Genomic DNA, 18,267 nt, shown 5'->3' with positions numbered 1-18,267 from the left:
TGCTAACATTGTGCTAAAATATTATTTAAAAAAAAATAACAACAAAAAAGTTACATTTTTTTATCGTAACTTTTTTTGTTATAATTTTTTTAAAATAATATTTTAGCACAATGTTAGCACAACTCAGCACAATCGAAAAAATTGAAAAAAACGAAAAATAGGGGGTTGACCTAAAGAGAGGTCTTAGGTAATTAATATTACATTCACCACTAGATTATTACAAATCTGAATTATAAAATTTGAGCGTTCAAAAGTAAAGTGCTCTTTACATTGTTGTTCCTAAAAAACCGGAAGTTGTGCTGAATTATGCATAGGTTTGTGCTATATTGTGCTCGAATATTATAACCATAATATGAAAAATACAAAAAAAAAAAAATTTTTTTAGGTCAACTCCCTACTTTTCGTTTTTTTCAATTTTTTTGATTGTACTGAGTTGTGCTAAGTTGTGCTAACATTGTGCTAAAATATTATTTTAAAAAAATTATAACAAAAAAAGTTACGATAAAAAAATATTGTAACTTTTTTTGTTGTTATTTTTTTTAAATAATATTGTAGCACAATGTTAGCACAACTTAGCACAACTCAGCACAATTGAAAAAATTGAAAAACACGAAAAGTGGGGGGCTGACCTAAAAATTATTTTTAAGTTAACCCCCCACTTTTCGTTTTTTTCAATTTTTTTGATTGTGCTGAGTTGTGCTAAGTTGTGCTAACATTGTGCTAAAATATTATTTAAAAAAAATTATAACAAACAAAGTTACGATAAAAAAATCATTTTTGGATATAATTTATTTTTTTATCGTAACTCTTTCTGTTATTATTTTTTTTAAATAATATTTTAGCACAATGTTAGCACAGCTTAGCACAACTCAGCACAATCAAAAAAATTGAAAAAAACGAAAAGTGGGGGGCTGATCTAAAAATTCGTTTTTTAAAATTTTCTTTCGTATTTTTCATATTATGGTTATAATATTCGAGCATAATATAGCACAAACCTAGCACAATTCAGCACAACCGTGAAAATATGTTAATTCTAAAAGTGGGGGAAGCTAACTTCTAATAGGTTATATAAGCCGTATTCGGAATACGGCTACAGATATAGAACGTAGTACCAGGGCCAACCCGATAGGGGTCGTGTCGGTCGCGCGTCGTTTCATGTTTCCACCGTAGAGCTATCCTTCAGCTTGCGCTTCTCTTAGTATATGTTCTGTGCGTAATAGCAAGCAATTACTGACCAGTGTACATACTCGTACTGTGATTATTTTTTTAAATTGCTGTTTGAAATTGCAAGGACGAATTTGTTGAGATGGGAAAGGGATTTAACAATTACATGTGCAAAAAGTTCTTCCATCCGGCGTCGCGAGACAATTTGAAGCGAGTACGAATGTGTGGCCTAACCTCTCTTTACGATAACAGCATAATTTTTATTCTCTTGTCGTAATTTTAAAGAAAAGTCATATTCTTACGTTAAATGCACGTTACTGTATCAGGTATGGATGGCGGAACAGCAAGCAGAGGCTTACAAGAAAAAGCAAGAGGAGTTGCGAGTACAATACGAGAAGGAACAAGATCTTCATAATAATAAGTAGGTAACTTTAAAATGTCATGTAACGAGCACTTTCGTTTTTAATGTAATGTTTCTTTCAGGGCGCTGCTCAGCAAAGAGAGTAAGGATAAACTTAGTGTCAATTTTATGTATGAGCCACCTCCTGGAGCAAAGAAAGAACGGGAGAAGGAAGACAATGAGCCTGAATACAAGTTTGAATGGCAGCGGAAGTACAATGCTCCAAGAGAAAGCTACTGCAAGGGAGATAGCGAAATTCGAGATCAACCCTTTGGTATACAAGTAAGGAATGTACGATGTATCAAATGCCATAAATGGGGACACATAAATACAGGTATCCTAAAGATTTATCTAGTGTGGTGATGGTATCAAACGCATAGTGAAAAACAAATGTTGATAATCGAATATTTTTAGATAAGGAATGTCCCTTGTACAGTCAAGCGATGAGCGTTGTAATGGCAAATAATAATTCGCAAACACCATCTGCCCCAGATACTATGACGCTCGTGCAACAGATGCGAGAAGATGGTCTAGCTCTGAAAAAGTAAGTTTTAAAAATCTTGGTTTTTCATATGTATTATATGTGTGTTACATGTGTACATACGTTTTATACAGATAAGTTTAAGTAGGTTTTGTTAAATAAATAATATAAACTAAGAAATAAATTAATATTGGTATAAAAATAAACTTTAGCCTATTGTCTTTTTTATATTATAGATCTGCATTAGATGCGCAACAACATTTACGAGTTCCAGACCATGATCATCTTATTGTCTCGGAAGACGAGGAACAGTCTGAACTGTCATTTCTAAAATCTTTGTCAAAGAAGGAAAAGAAGAGATTATTATTGTAAGTTAATTTAACTATATAATATTGTGATGTAATCTCTTACTATTGATGAAGGATATTTGAGAATTGAGAATTGTAAGTAAGAAAATTGTTTACTCCTATAATTACAGGAAATTAAAGCTGCTAGAGAGGAAAAATCGTAAAAAAGAAAAAAGAAAAGTGAAAAAGAAGAGCAGTAATAAAAAATCTAGCGATACTAGCAGTAATACTAGTAGTAGTAGTAGTAGTAGTAGTAGTGATAGTGATAGTAGTAGCAGCAGCAGCATCGACTCGGAAGATTTCCATTCCAAGAAGAACAGGAAGAAAAGGAAAAAAGCTGATTCTAAAGAGAAACATATTTACAAGGCTTACAAACATAAAAGAAAACAGAATTATGACAAACACACTTATAAGGAGGTGAACTGCGATGCTAAATATGGTAAAGATAAGGATCGTTATAATAGAAAAAGAAAAGTTAAAGACGAAGATAAGGATAGAAACAATTCAAGACACAGTAAAATACAGAAACACCATTAATAATCACTTTAACAATACCTGTAAAATATGGATGTATCACTTATAAAATTAATAATAATAAAAAGAAACGCTTATTGCTTAAGACTACATTTTGCAATCTTATTTTGTACCTTCTCATGACGCAAAGTTGTCGCGGATAAACATGCACATAGGTCAGTAATTTGTATCAACAATATGTGCGTACTAATAGAATAACTATTAGAGTCAATTACAGTAATTTATTCAATGACGGTGAAACATTTCTAATAATTTGATACAAACATTAATTTGCCGTATATAAGTTTTATTATAATAGCATGCACTTTATTACAAATCAATGAAGCGCGTTAATATTATTGGTATTCTTATAGTCGTGTGTGTGTGTGTGTGTGTGTGTGTGTGTGTGTGTGTGCGCGCGCGTGCGTGCGCGCGCGCGTGTGTAATACTTATGTACATACACACGACTATACATATATATAATGCAATATATGTATCTTTCGCAAAGATGATACATGGGATCATTGGCAATGTACGTGTATATATGTATATTACAAATATTAGCAATTTTTTCTTATTTTTTGTACGGCACGCATTATTTAAATAAGTCACAATTAGAATAAGTTCTCTCACTCTATTTCATTTCTAACACGGCTAGTAACAATCCGTTCTTGCATATACATTTTTTATATATAATGTACGAATGTATATTGTATACGTAATACTAACCACGTTAGATGGCTTTGAACACTTGGGCACTTTGAAAAATCTGCGTGATTATTCCTCTTGCAAATAAATTATACTTTCAATGTGATACAACACTATAATTTTGGGAAGTAATCGGATTGGCAGCTATATGTACAATTATTCGATTATATTTAGCAACAAGACTCGAGTCTTATACAGGGTGTTTTTTAAATTGAAACATCTAAATATTTCGAAAACACATTTTTGAAAAAAAATTTTAATCAAAAGTTATTTGAATTTGGGGGAAAACATAACAGCATTATTTCTTATTTGGTGGACGTTTTCAGAATTACTTCAAGGTCAACTTAATTTTTTTAAATAGAAACCTATATATTTTTTAACGGCATCTGATTTTATGCAAAGAAAAACAATTTTTGTTTGAAACATTTTTTTATCCAGCCTCTACTTTCCACGATATTTAATAACATAATCATCAAGACAATATTTTGTTAAATATCAAAAAATTGAAGCCGGATAAAAAAATGTTTTAGATAAAAGTTAGTCTTGAGGAGGGAATAATTTGATGTTTTTCAAAAATGCGTTGATTTCGAGATATTTAAGTATCTCAATTTAAAAAACTCATCTGTCTATATACGTTATGTATATACTATATGTACATGTGTACATAAATATACACATACATACATACATACCTATACTGTATAGTTAAAAAGAAAATACATTTATCATGTACGATTGAAATATTTCACTTTTTTTATACTAAATAGCAATCGTAATTAATTATATCAGAGAAATGCCATTCCTTAAAATGGCAACGTACTGTTGTGCTAAATAGAATCGTTAGGACTGACTTTACTCTTATGTATATGGTATAATGAAGAATTTTCGTTTTCCTTTCCGATTCTATCGGGACAAACTTTTTTTACATATAAATATAGTTAATAAACTATATATTTAATAGAATCAATTACGTTTAATACTAATGACAGAACAAGACGATCGTGGACCTACTCGGTACTCATTTTTACTTGCATTTAATTTCTGATGTTCCATCTCATACAATATTGCGAATCCAAAATACCGGAATGTAGAATTGTTTTTATGAGAATCGAGAATTAGAAATAGAGCGCGTTTCTTACGTACGTATGTACTTCGATAACAAAAGAAAAGAAATCTCCTCTTCCTCAAGAGTTCAACAAATTATTTTAATCCGTACGTATTCACCCGAAATGAAGTATATATATATATATATATAATTCAGTGTTTTACTTGAAATAAACCAGTCGCAATCTTCCAAAGCACTAGAAACGAAAAACTATTACAGTAAAGTATTTTCTGATCATCGCTATGATCTAAAAACTATCGTGCGATTCTGAAACAAGAAAAAAGAAAAAAAATTGGTTTGTAACATTCTCTCTCGACTCTAATGTCTCCCTAAAGCATTCATCACTTTGTATGAATCAATGTGTACTGTTAGAAACAATCTAATGCTAGTCAACTACGTTACAATCAGCGATATGATTGCGATATCTGTATTATTATTATTGCGATATAATCTTCAGATTTGAACTGCATTCTGCTCGTAAATGTTTTGTTAAGAATGTACTTGCTTTCAATTATCCGCACGTATTTACATACACTATGCGAAAAGATATACACTATTCGCTCCCTCGCATTGCAAACAAACGCTTGGCCATCTTGAGATCGCTAGTTCTAAAAGAAAAAAAATTGCGTACAGATGCAGGTAATACCGCGATGTCAAAGAGGCTGACCAAACTCACTGTGCTTACTTTTTGCATAATATTATACATAATATTAAATTTGCTAAATATATCTGTTCATCATCGCACACGAATGTAAAGAAACGATTCGGCGAACAAACAGATTTATTGGGCTATGTTCCTTTCGTTCCCTAGTTTGCATCAAAAAGCTAGTAGTTTGCGCGCAATAGGTCGCGGCACTATAAACGGTTTGGTAGCTGGCCAAGATCGACCATTTCGGTGTCCTCTATGCTGTTGGGTCCCATCATATGTTGCCTGTGCTGTTGTTGTTGGAGGTCTAATGATGGGCGCAAATGAACATCCATTGTTCTGGGTGAAGAGAAGCCATGTAGACTTGCAGCTGCGCCAAAACCCGTGTTGCTCAACAATCCCCTACGTGGACTTCTAGCGTTCACGACTCTTGGCTGTGCGTACATCTCCTCCAGAACGCTCGGCGCCACATACGTGAAACCCTGAAATATCATGTTCGCAGATTCACTGAGAGTACTCTCGACCGGTGAATCAACCGGCACGGTTGCCGTGAATTGTTCGTCGAATTGTGATGTATCGTCGGCGCTCTTCAGAGATGGCTTAAACGGCGGATCCAACTTCCGGGCAATTACGTCCTGCCAATTAATGTGTTTGAAGAAATTGTGATTCTTAATTTGCTCGGCGTCCTCCGGACCAGAGCCCAATCTCTGAACGACATGCCTTTTCAAGAGTTTTCGAATGAGATCCCGAGCGTCTGGCGTCAGATATTGTGGAAGACTCAGCTTTCCCCGCAAAATCTTTTCGATAGTTTTCCTTCTGTCGTCACCGGTAAATGGCGGCATCCCTGTAAGCATATCAAACATCAAAGCGCCTAAACTCCACCAATCCACAGCTTTACCGTGTCCGCTCCTAGTTAGAATCTCTGGAGCCATGTATTCTATCGTTCCACAGAACGTATGCGTCACTGTGCCCTCTTGTATATGTTCTTTGCAAAGACCGAAATCCGTTAACTTGACGTGACCCTCAGCATCCAACAAGATATTCTCTGGCTTCAAGTCTCTATATATAATTCCTTGATTGTGAAGATGTTGCAGCGCCAGTATAATTTCTGACAGATAAAAGCAAGCAGTGTCCTCTAGGAAGATACCTTCTCGATCGAGGTATGTGAAAAGCTCTCCACCGCACAGATACTCCAAGATCAGATACAATTTGCCACCAGTTTGGAACGCATACATGAGGTTTACAATAAATGGATGTTTTACAGCCTCCAGGATATTCCTCTCTGCCTTGGTATGAGCGGTATCTTTTTGATTTCGTATAATGGACGCTTTGCGCAGTACTTTCATAGCAAAGATGCTGCCTTTATCCTTCCCTGTGACCTTTCTGACTTGGAAGACCTTTCCGTAACCACCCTCTCCTAAAATCTTGCACAACTCGAAGTCTTGTGGACCAGCCTTCTCTTGACCCGGATTCACATTTTGCTCGGACAACTGAACCCTCTCCAAGTTCTCCGATCTAAAAAGTAATCCGATATTCCTACTCTTTAACAATTGACAAGCAAAATGGGGGAATTATTCTGAAATCAAGGGCAACCAAAATGCTTACTCTAGTATAGCGCTTACAGTTGCGGCATGATTATATTCCTCCTAAGAACGAATACGAGATTTAGTTAAAATCATGCTGTTACAAGTGTAACTCATATCACATTAGGCGAATACACTCTACCTCTCTGTTCTCGATCACGTCGTCGTCCGACTCGTCCTGATTCGCGGCATCTCCGTCATGCAGTTCAATGTCGAATACCCCAGCCATTCTAGGTAGATCAAATTCACATCGGATGCCTCTAAGCGAGTTAAGGACGTTAAATCTGTCGAGGTGCCTCAATCCGTGGGCGAAGCTGTACGAGAATTCGAATGACATAAGCTCCGTGGGCACGCAGAGCAGACGTGCGCCAGAATCGGGAGGCGCGTGTTTCGAGAGGACTTACCTCGCACCTGGAGATATGTCGTACGATAATCCCCTCGTGTTTGCTTAACTTTTTTTTTTTTTTTACAAAACGCGTAAAGCAGTAAAAGGCTCGCCGCCAGATTTTACCACGAGTCTACACTCTACACATGTAATCGCAAATACACGCACGAACCACGGAGTGAATGGAGTGATTCATGTACATACATACATACATACGAGGTTGATATCTCATTCTCGAGTCCGGCTCGAGGATTCGATTCGAGGACTTGATTCGAGGGACGTCCCACGACGTCCCATGTTCGCGAGAGATTTGGCTCGCGCTCGCAACGATGCGATTCCCTAACCTCACTAGATTAATAAAGGGAGCTTTCCAGCAAGCGACACAAGTCGACACAAATGTTGGCTGCGTTCAGCCGAACCTCTGCTTAGCGAAGTGAAAGGTAGCAACTGAATGTGATTGGTTCTTACCTTTGGATCCAACCAATTACACTTAATTGCTACCTTTCGCTACCATTGCAGCTAATGGCCGCGTTCAGCAGACACAACTGTTGAGTTCGTCTTAACAACACTCTGCGTTGATTGGTTGGTTCTAAACGTAAGAGCTAATCACGTTTGACTGTTACAGCAGCTTGGTCTGCTGGAGGTCGATTCTGTATTTTGAGACGAGGTGAAAATTACAAAAGTGAACAGATTTACTAGATTTCGACAAATGAAATTGTAGATTCTCTAGTAAATTTCCTCACATTTGTAATTTTTACCTCGTCCCAAGGTACAATCGACCCCTGAACTCGCCCATTCTATCTTTTTTGGGAACTGTTGTGCTTGCTTTCCGTTCCGCTTTTTTCTCTACGTGGGACTGCATGATCCTGACAGAAAGGCTGTGTTCGGATTCCCCACCCGAGTGTTAAAAATCCTATAGCATATGTTACGTGTACTATAGATTTTCAGCATTCCATTCGGATGAGGATTGAGGAATCTGAACGTACTCCTAGATCGGAGCAATGACTATTTTCAGATGTCTGTCTGTCTCTCCTTTCGTCGACGTTTAAGTATTTTTCAGTATTTTTATGATAAGTAAAATGCATGAAATATAGGAAAAAATTACGAATGACGTGTAATATAATGTCAACTTGAAAGCGATCGATTTCAAGTTCGAGAGATGGTGGTGGATCCACGTGGGTGCGTTCTATCGGCCGCTTGAAAACATCGAATTACACAAAGTGAGGTTAGTATTTCGTTTCTATTCGCATGTGCGCGCGTTACATTTGGTTTACGTTTAATCGCGTAGCCAAGATTACAAGCGTTTTACTATAATTTTGCGTAAAACAGTTGCGGCAGTTTCTGACAATTGTATTTGACACAGTAATCACGGCAATCTCCATGACAATCCCCCATGACCGTAGCTCCGTCAATCGACTTATCGTTCGAAGAATCGCGTCTGATGAAATGAGCGCGGCATAAGGTCCCGTGTCGTACCAAAAAATAATGCTCCAAAATTGGCGAACGTGTCGCATTCGGCGAATAAATCGTCGATTTTCGCTCGTTATCTCTCGTGCGAATTTCGCGCGATCGCGATTCGCGATGAGGTTATGCGCGTGCCCGTGTGTCGTTTCGTTGCATGCGTGCGCGACACCTCCCCCGCGAAGAGCAAAGAGCAAGTCCGCGAGGCCTGGACCGGTCTCCGCGGCAACCGCGACTTATCGATTTGCCTAGGCGTTGCCGGCTGGCCAGTTTGCGGCCGCCAGGCCCGCCAGTTACGGCCAGTTACGGCAGTTGTACCGAGTCGTGGGGGTTGGACAGCGGGAGATTCCTCGGTTCGCGAGGAGGAGCGATCCGTTCGAGATCGTTCCTGCGAGCGGGTTGCGTGATGGAACGCGAGAAGAGGAAAGACCTCGATGGGATCGCGCCATTAATTCAAAGGAGAACGTTTTGTTGCGCGGTAGTCTAATGGCAACCATTCGCGGTGATTTCCTCTGAAGCGGAAAGGACTTGGAAACTTTACACGGTCATCTATATGCGAGTTAGGACGCTCGAGGATTATTGACGTTTGTCGAGGAGCGAACGTGGGTGTGAAAGAATAAACTGGAAATTTGTACGAGATAAGGGAGAGGGAAACTGAATTGAAATGCCTTTTCAGAAAGAATCCAGCAATGATGAGAGGATCTCATCATGTTTTTAAGATGATCGCGAAATAAAACAAAAATGAAACAAATAACAAAGGGGAAAAAAGGGAAAAAAGCTGAACTCAATTTGAAGAGTCATATTCAAGTTTACCGTTAATAACGAAGGAACGCAAAAGTGGGTAGAATTTGAAAAACATGATTTTCTTTTTATACCATAATACATAAAGAATTTTGGCATATTAATCTCTACCTTAAATATAGTATAAGCGAGTTTTAATTGAAACCGCACACTTTCTTCAATTATATTCGTCGTTAATTAAATAATATTTAATAGGAAAAATTATACGTTGAGTAATTGATATTGAAGAAACATAACACAGCGATAACAAGACATGGGAAAAAGAGAACACACCGTAAAGAGACATAGAATGAAAACGAGGGCGAGGACGATAGCTATGTGACGTTAAACGATCGATATCAAGGGCGCGCTAGAAACATGTATCCGAAATAAAAACCGCTAAGGAAGAGCGAGACCGGGAATGCTAAACGAGAGCTGTGCGAAGTGTGCGATTGTCCGGTGCTGTTCCTCGCGGGACGCGCAGCACGTGCCACTGGAGCACCGAAAATTCCGACGCGTTCACGGCCTGCAGCTGCCGCTGCATCCGCAGCAGATCGTCGGCTGGGCGCTGCTGATCGTCGTCTTCGTCGGCACGTTCACCGTGCTGCTGACGACGCCGCCGCTACTGCCCGATCTGCGCTTCGTCCTCTCTCTGCTGTTCGCCACGTTGTTCCTACTGCACGTGCTGACCCACTTAACGGTGCTGCTGCTGGACCCAGCTGATCCGGAGGTACGCGCCCGGCCGGCACGCGCGGTCGTGCCGGAGTTCGACCGAGCGAAGCATCGGCACGTCATCGAGAACGGCCGATGTCATCTCTGCAACATAACGACGCGTGGTCGGCGCACCAAGCACTGCTCCATCTGCAACAAGTGCGTGCCGCGCTTCGACCACCACTGCAAGTGGCTGAACAATTGCATCGGCGGCCGTAACTATCCGGCATTCCTGGTGTGCCTGGTGTCGACGCTCGTCGTCGCGCTCGCGGTCACCGCGCTTGCTCTGGGCGAGCTGGTGCTCGTTAACGCACACCTGCTCGTCTACGACGGACCGTGGGACAGCAGCGGTGACAACGGCAACGAGCCGAGTATGAACAACGCTACAGCGACGCCGCCGTTGTTGCCGGTGCCCGGCACCAGCTCGCTCGTCCTCGTCACTGTCATCGGCGTTCTCTCGGCGATCGCAGCGGTCCTGCTCATTCACCTCTGCTTCTTTCACGGCTACATCGCCTGCCTCGGCCTCACCACGTATGAGTACGTGCGCGGTAAGCGGGAGCGAGGCGTCGCCGGCGCCGCTGCCAACTCTAGAGCTACGTCCACCGCTGGTCTATGTGACATGCCTTATTGCACCGATGGAGAGGATGTCGACCGGACGGCACCTGGCGCGCGAGGCCTCTATTCGCGCTTCTGCGAGAACAAGGGTCCTCTGCTCAAAAGTGGTACGAGCACGAGAATGACGATGGCGACGACAGACGTGTACGTTTGCTCGACACACAGCGGTGATGCAACGGCGAACGGCAAAGATGCCGCTTCGAAGACGTTACCCTCGATGAAAGGTAGCCGGAACTTTCGTCTTTGTTTCTCGTACGATTCGCGCACCACCGAGACCTCCATCGAGGTCTCCTCCTCGCAGACGACGGACGCAGTGGAGTTGAGAAACCATGGAGAATCGCCGGATGCGAAGTCGTCCTCCACGCCCTCGCCGGTATCTTGTTGCTTCTCTATCATGAACCATCCCGACGGCAGCAGGCGCGACGGAAGCGGGCGAAAGCGTCGCACCGGTGAACATCGTGCTGAGCCCACGAAACGCTCCTGCGGAACGATGAGGAGGATACAGACTTTTCTTCAGGCTCGCCTGAGGAAAAGTTCGAGACAGCGGTTAACGACCTCGTCGTCGACGATCGCTCGTCATTGCGGCAACAAGATAATTCCGCAGACGGGCAGCCCTCCGGACGTCGTGCCTGGCTTGACCGAGGATCAGAATCGGGCTATCGAGGCGATGACGACGGAACTGACAACGCAACCGAATTACCCGCGTCCACCGTCAAGGCTACCCGCTCTAGATCTCTCGCGCACCGCTCGCAAAGTTAGAAAAGTATCCTCGAGTACCGCTGACATTTCCGTCCTAGGACAGATGCCGTCCCCCACGATACCTAAGCGAAACCAAGTCCACCTCCGCACGCGACGAAGCGCGGCGAGCTTCTCGAAGAAGAGACCGCGCTTCAAGGTCGGCTCGCATGTCGTCACGCAAACCGCTCAACTGTCTCCCATACTGGAGTCGGAGTTTTCGAAACCGGCTACGCCGAGATCGCCGTCGCGATCGAACTCCATCTTCTCCTTCCCACCATTACACGAGTAACGTTATCAGCACCGCATGAAATGCTGTTTTTTTTTTTTTTTTTTTTTTTTTTTTTTTTTTTCAAGGAATATAAAGCCCAAAATCGAATTGAGTAGAATTCTCTCATGTCGGATGCACTCGATATATGAGTCTGCTTAAAAAAAAAAATTAAAAAAATAATAATTTTAAGTACTGATAAAACTTGTAATAAATATGTAAAAGTAAATGTTTTTAATTTGAATGCAACACAATGTGCTTGAAATAAAAGATTTCTTCTTGTAGACAGACTCATATATACGATGTCATCACTTAAAAATTTAAATAAAGCATTTTTAAATAGAGCAAATGATTAAATTTTCGTTGAATATCGTTAAACATCGATCCAAAATTTGTCTAAAATTTTTATAATTTTACATAATGAAAACATCTCAGAACGTCCTATAATTGGCAATATGTATCAATAATAAATGCTTTATCTAGCGAACGAGAAAGAAACGGATTATTTGTAAAAAATGTCAACTACGTTTAACGTAAAGACAAAAGTTCGGCTTTATAAAAATTGGTCACTTTAACGATCGGCCAATCCTGGTACCGAGTTGCGCGACGCGATTATATAGCAATGGTTTCAAGTCGTGCGACGCCAGTTTATGGATATGGCGCAATTGGTGTCACTTTACTGGATTCGTAATGTTTACTGAAGTTACATTATTGCACCGTGGCATGCGACAAATTTCCTCACAGATTTCTTTACACACTCTGGGAAAAGAGCTAAATGAATAACTTAGCTTGCGAGCACATAAGACCTTGCATAATCGCAAGTGAATAGCATCACACTCATGCGACCTTCATGCGTACAGATAATGTCCAAGACTACGGAGTCACCTAACAAGGAGGATGCTGCATCGAAGAGGAGGACTAACGTTTGGGAAGATTTGGGTTCACCGCGCTACATAGTCGCGCCGATGGTGGACGCGAGCGAATTGGCATGGAGACTGCTCAGCAGGCGACACGGCGCACAGCTCTGTTACACGCCAATGCTGCACTCCTCCGTGTTCTGTCGGGATCCCAAGTACAGGCGAGAGGCTCTCGCTAGTACCAGCGAGGATCGTCCACTGATTGTACAGGTCTGCTTGCTACAACCACCGGACTGCAATTTTGTAGACTGTTAGATTAGTTCTCAACTAGGCACATATGGAGTTTTCCGGAACAGCCGGGACTACAAAGGAACATTTAACAAAAGAACAAAATTTAAAAGTGTAAAGGACGTACTTGGAGTTCCTCAAAACTTCAAGTATACGACCGAGCAACCGTGTGATTGAAATAACGTGCTCAATTGAAGATTTAATAGATATTTTAAATAATCTTTCACACGAACTGTTTCTTACAAGTAAATATTTTAAATGGGGAACAGAACAAAGGGAAGAACGTTTAACACGTTTAACTTTTGTGCAATAGTAATTCGTTTTCCAGTTTTGTGGCAATGATCCGGATATATTATTGGAAGCTGCACGCTTGGCTGAACCGTACTGCGATGCAATCGACATCAATATCGGTTGTCCTCAGGCAATTGCAAAGCGTGGACATTACGGAGCTTTCTTGCAGGATGACTGGAATTTGTTAAAGAAAATCGGTACGCATGCATTTTACTTATACGTCAAAAGCTTTAGACTGTGATAACAATATGATGTAATAAATCTTGTATCTGTGTAGTGTCGACTTTAAAGAATGGATTACACATACCTGTCACTTGTAAACTACGGGTGTTCCCAGAAATCAGTCGTACTGTAGAATATGCTTGTATGCTAGAGAACGCAGGTGCTAGCTTACTCACTGTCCATGGACGTACGAGAGAGCAAAAAGGTCCATTGACTGGATTAGCGTCTTGGAAGCACATTAAAGCCGTAAGGTGATTATTCGTATCTATTTTTCATTTTACTCGAAACATTCATTGTAAGAGATTACAGATCAAATCTTTATATTTTGTACCTCTTATTCTTAGTAATTGATACATTATTTTATGTTTAATCAGGGATGCCGTGAAAATTCCTGTGATCGCCAATGGCAACATACAATGTATGCAAGACTTACAGCGGTGCATTGAGGAGATCCAAGTGCAGGGTGTAATGTCGGCGGAAGGGAATCTTTACAATCCATACATATTCGAGTCTCGTTATCCCGCCTGTTGGGAGCCTGCTCTGGAATACCTGGAACTTGTAGAGCAATATCCAGTACCAGCTTCGTACATCCGCGGTCACTTGTTTAAACTCTTCCACCACGTGTATGTATTGATCTTTTGATCATATCGAGTTACAAATAGCAAAGCGTAATTCCCAAACGTGCATACAGCATGCTTTTAACTAGAGAGTAGACTTTGTTTAGCAGAAAATCAAGGAGAAAGGGAAAGTCTGGCTACCAACTCCACTATGGAAGCCTTTAAAGGTGTCACGTATGCTTTGAGGGATCGTTATCTACCGTATCATGAAGGACATTTAATATGGCAAACGGGGAGAATAGGTAATAATTTGATGAGAATACAGAATATTATTCACATTTGTTACGCCTACATTAAATATCTTTTGATATTTTTAGATTATAATTTGGAGTTACCACCGTGGTTGTGTCAACCTTACGTACGAGAGCCACCACAAGAATATACACAAAAATTACAGGTAAACGAGTCAAACATGATTAATTACGTATACTGTTTTCTTTCTGTTACATTATGACTGAGGAAATTTCTCTGAAAATAAATGATAATTTTCAGGAAGGTGCACCTCAGAAACGTGAATACAGAGATGAGGAAGGAAACGAAATATCGCGAAAACGTTCAAAAAAGCTTAAGCGGATAGCGCGTAGACCGAATAGAGCAACTTCGATTCCTAAAAGAAGTTCAGATCGATGTCATGCCTGTCCGAATCCTCTGGTTAGTTGAAATACTTTCGAAATTTAAATTTTTCTTATTATCTTGCTCTTTAAAAAATATTTCCAAAAATGACCAATGTTTAAGATAACGAAACACTTGAAAGAGAAGGTTCTAATGCGTTATTTTAAATTGTAGGGTTTTAAATGTGAATATAAATTGTGTCGACAATGCTGTAGGAACAAGTGTTATATAGAAAATTTAGACTGTGCTGGTCACAGAAATCTAACCAAAACTAGAAGACAGATGGCGAAAGAATTCGAGGCAAAGCGTAAGGAAGTTAAAAATATGACATGACGCTCTGTATTAAAATATTTTAAATAAAACTAGATGTATATAAATATGTATATTTTACTTTTTGTTTTTGGTTTGAATATTTCTTGAGAGTCCTGATGTCACTTTCGTTTATTGATTAAATTAATACCAGACAAGTCCAGTATTGATTATATCTACAGTCTATTTTACAATATCGTATTTTGAAAAGCTAATGAGGTAATGTAAAAATCTCATTAAGACCTGAAATTTATAACGATATTGAATTTGTACTATCACTGACATGCTCAACGGAATAAAAACTACCTCTACACAGAGGAAGCTGCTGTAGCGATAGGTGTTGCAGTGAAAATGGTCAGTAAATCATTCTTCTTTGCTGATTCGCTGTGAGGAGATTCGATTTTATCTCCTTGTTTTTCCGTGCTGGCCCAGTACTTTTTACTTGAGAATATCAGCATCATCAACAGAGGTAGATGAAGTAACGAAAATCGAAATAATCTCCTAGAATTAGCACTATCCGAGTGCTTACTAAATTTCCAAGCTAAAATTGGAAATGTATATTTAATACAGAAAAAAATCTCGAGCGTAAACAAATATGCGAGATATTCAAATAGATTCAGGTCAAATTTATACAGCATGTTAAATTGTGTAACCAAGTCGTGTTTCAAGCAGTAATTCATCCAAGGAGTTATAAAAGCAATAATGATGATTTTGATCAATCGTTAATTTCTTTTACAACTTTAAAAAAACATTTCTGAACACAATTAACTAGATAAATTATCTTTAACTTTTAACGCACTGTAAAAATTTGGTTCTAACATTTAAATATACTATGTACGTAAAATACACATAAATTTTATATAATTTTTTCAATATATACATGCATATTTTACCTAGATACAGGAAAGACGCATTGATTGGCGTCGAAGCCAGTGCAAACCACCAATGGGTTACATCCAATACAGGAGCTAAGTAACACAGAGTCATTAGAACCGCTGTGTATCTCATAGTCGTTCTACGACATAAATCTGGATTTGTAACAGCCATCATTCGATAGCCGGCACGTGAATAATCCGGTCTTAGGTTCCACGAAAGAGCATTAAAGTGTGGAAATTGCCATGCATATAAAATACCAGGCAAGATCCAAGCACCTAGTGTCAATATGCTACCTGTGCAACCTGCCCAACCCATTAGGGGGGGGATAGCTCCTACTGTAAAGGAAATAACAGGTTATATCACAGGTCATGATACACATGAAAATATGATACACATTATCATGATACACATGAAAATTGTTGCTTTCCATTTATGCGTAGTCTACAATGGCAGCAGGAGTCTACAGTAAGACATAAGCAGTAAGTTATTGACTAATGGGATTTTTACAATTCAAGAATAATCGACTGTGGTTGGTCAGTAGCTTACTGCTTACGTCTTACTGCATACTCCTGCTGCTATTGTAGACGACGCTTTTTACACTCAAGTGATCTGAGTCACTCACTCAGTTATGTGAGTATTTTATACTCAGGTAAGATATGTCATTTTGTATTTACCTGCTTATTTTGGTGACAAAGCTATCGCATAATAATTACAGGTTCATAGCCTCGCTTTTAATGTGAGTCTATTAGATTCATTAAAGCACATGGTCTCGATTGTGGATAAAAACTCAGTTGAATCTCACTTGCTAGCATGTAAAAAGTGCATTCAACCGAGTTATGACGTCACAAGTGAGAATTATCTGAGTTTTGATGTAAATGGAAAGCAACTAATATATATATATATATATATATATATATATATATATATATATATATATATATATATACTATATATATATATATACTATATATATATATATACTATATATACTATATATATATATATATACTCACCAACAGAGCCAATCCATGTGTTGACAATACTGATGCGTTTCATGGGAGTATATATGAGCGTATATAAAACAAGATTGGTAGCACCTAGCGCTGCCGTGATACCATTTACTTCATGATAGAGTATGGATAATCCAATAATGCCAGTTACTGCCGCAAAAGTTACTGCATGAATAGGCCTGATGATACATATGTATATTCAATTGTTATTAATATTAAGTTATAAATCTGATTATATCGAAATAAAGAGATTTAAAAGAACTCACGTCAAATGACCACGTACCAATACCCGATTTTTTGTCCGCGACATTTGCGCATCAAAAGGGACTTCAAAAAATTGATTAATTGTATTTGCAGTGGCAGAAACTAAGCCTGTGCCTAAGGAACACATTACAAATGTGTGAAAGTCAAACGGTGCGGGAGCTAATGCATATCCAGCCATAGTTGTTACTACGACTAGAGCTGCAATAAGAAAATAATTACAATCTGGTTAATAAATTAAATATTCAAGTATTTATGGATCAGTTTGTAAAGCATCAAATATTCTGATCAAGCATTTTAATTAAGAAATCTATTATTTTTTAAAATTATAATCAACTATATTTTAAATTGATGCAAATCCAACTTATACAATTGATATAATACATACATGTTAATTTAATCTTTGACAATTTTAGATAGTGCTTGTGAAGCTTGGAATAATCAACTATTATAGGTGCCCATTCTGACTTTTCTATTTTATGTGGATCTTTCTCAATTTTACATACAACATATTTCTTGGCAAAAGGAACTGTTGTTGCCCCAACTTGATTATAACCGTCTTTGAAGGTTTGTGTGGGTTTTTCTATGCACCCAGTCTTTGTTGACTTTTGCCTTGAGAAGCCAGAACACTGGAATTAAAATTTTTTCCTTAGGAAATTACAGAATAATAATTGACAAATTTTCTGGATGCTACGAACCATAAGGACAGAAAATTTCGGCACAAAACTGCATGATATATGCCGACAGCTTCTTAATGGATGAATAATAAATAACATGATTAAGTTTAATCTTAATATTTACTTCCATCGACCTAAAAATCGACCTAAATGTAAAATAAAGTGTACATATATGCGAAAAATATCCTAACCTAGTCATGACTAGTTATAACCTACAAACGAGCTAGAAAACATTTATCTTCCCACATTTTCAGCTAACAGCAATTTTATACTTACATTTTCATGCATCAACATGATTCCTATTATTAGCACATGTTTATTATTACGTAATTGCAATGATAATCG

At 38.9% G+C, this 18,267-nt stretch overlaps 4 protein-coding genes across 6 annotated transcripts; 2 read left to right on the top strand and 2 right to left on the bottom strand.

Moving 5' to 3' along the window:
• The first annotated feature begins 1,189 nt into the window (after positions 1 to 1,189).
• Positions 1,190 to 3,016, top strand: LOC139821642 (corepressor interacting with RBPJ 1). Its single transcript, XM_071792844.1, has 6 exons — positions 1,190 to 1,378; positions 1,491 to 1,585; positions 1,648 to 1,898; positions 1,979 to 2,108; positions 2,282 to 2,413; positions 2,524 to 3,016. The coding sequence occupies exons 1-6, from the start codon at positions 1,307 to 1,309 to the stop codon at positions 2,927 to 2,929; spliced, it is 1,086 nt and encodes a 361-aa protein (XP_071648945.1). The 5' UTR covers positions 1,190 to 1,306; the 3' UTR covers positions 2,930 to 3,016.
• A 179-nt stretch (positions 3,017 to 3,195) lies between these two features.
• LOC139821641 (ribosomal protein S6 kinase beta-1) lies at positions 3,196 to 7,674 on the bottom strand. The gene is made up of 4 exons (XM_071792843.1): positions 7,352 to 7,674; positions 7,090 to 7,261; positions 6,970 to 7,010; positions 3,196 to 6,879 (listed from the first exon to the last, which is right to left on the bottom strand). The coding sequence occupies exons 2-4, from the start codon at positions 7,174 to 7,176 to the stop codon at positions 5,574 to 5,576; spliced, it is 1,434 nt and encodes a 477-aa protein (XP_071648944.1). The 5' UTR covers positions 7,177 to 7,261; positions 7,352 to 7,674; the 3' UTR covers positions 3,196 to 5,573.
• A 997-nt stretch (positions 7,675 to 8,671) lies between these two features.
• Positions 8,672 to 15,172, top strand: Dus1 (Dihydrouridine synthase 1). The gene is made up of 9 exons (XM_071793904.1): positions 8,672 to 11,922; positions 12,717 to 13,029; positions 13,376 to 13,535; positions 13,616 to 13,811; positions 13,935 to 14,183; positions 14,274 to 14,419; positions 14,495 to 14,574; positions 14,670 to 14,828; positions 14,964 to 15,172. The coding sequence occupies exons 1-9, from the start codon at positions 9,995 to 9,997 to the stop codon at positions 15,120 to 15,122; spliced, it is 3,390 nt and encodes a 1,129-aa protein (XP_071650005.1). The 5' UTR covers positions 8,672 to 9,994; the 3' UTR covers positions 15,123 to 15,172.
• Positions 15,173 to 15,212: 40 nt separating this feature from the next.
• On the bottom strand, positions 15,213 to 18,267 carry Cox10 (Cytochrome c oxidase assembly factor 10). 3 transcript variants are annotated; one of them, XM_071792538.1, is made up of 8 exons: positions 18,199 to 18,267; positions 17,944 to 18,056; positions 17,634 to 17,874; positions 17,251 to 17,446; positions 16,988 to 17,163; positions 15,992 to 16,309; positions 15,405 to 15,639; positions 15,213 to 15,341 (listed from the first exon to the last, which is right to left on the bottom strand). In XM_071792538.1, exons 2-7 carry the CDS (start codon positions 18,019 to 18,021, stop codon positions 15,407 to 15,409), a joined length of 1,242 nt encoding a protein of 413 aa, XP_071648639.1. In that variant the 5' UTR covers positions 18,022 to 18,056; positions 18,199 to 18,267; the 3' UTR covers positions 15,213 to 15,341; positions 15,405 to 15,406. The 3 variants fall into 3 exon arrangements, with proteins under 3 accessions (XP_071648639.1, XP_071648638.1, XP_071648637.1); XM_071792537.1 differs by having other exon boundaries at positions 15,213 to 15,639; positions 17,944 to 18,068; XM_071792536.1 differs by having other exon boundaries at positions 15,213 to 15,639.

The sequence above is a fragment of the Temnothorax longispinosus genome, chromosome 11 (genome assembly GCF_030848805.1).
Source record: "Temnothorax longispinosus isolate EJ_2023e chromosome 11, Tlon_JGU_v1, whole genome shotgun sequence".
Classification (NCBI taxonomy): Eukaryota; Metazoa; Arthropoda; class Insecta; order Hymenoptera; family Formicidae; genus Temnothorax; species Temnothorax longispinosus.
The sequence above is the reverse complement of the archived record's forward strand: the minus strand, read 5'-3'. Positions and strand labels throughout refer to the sequence as shown.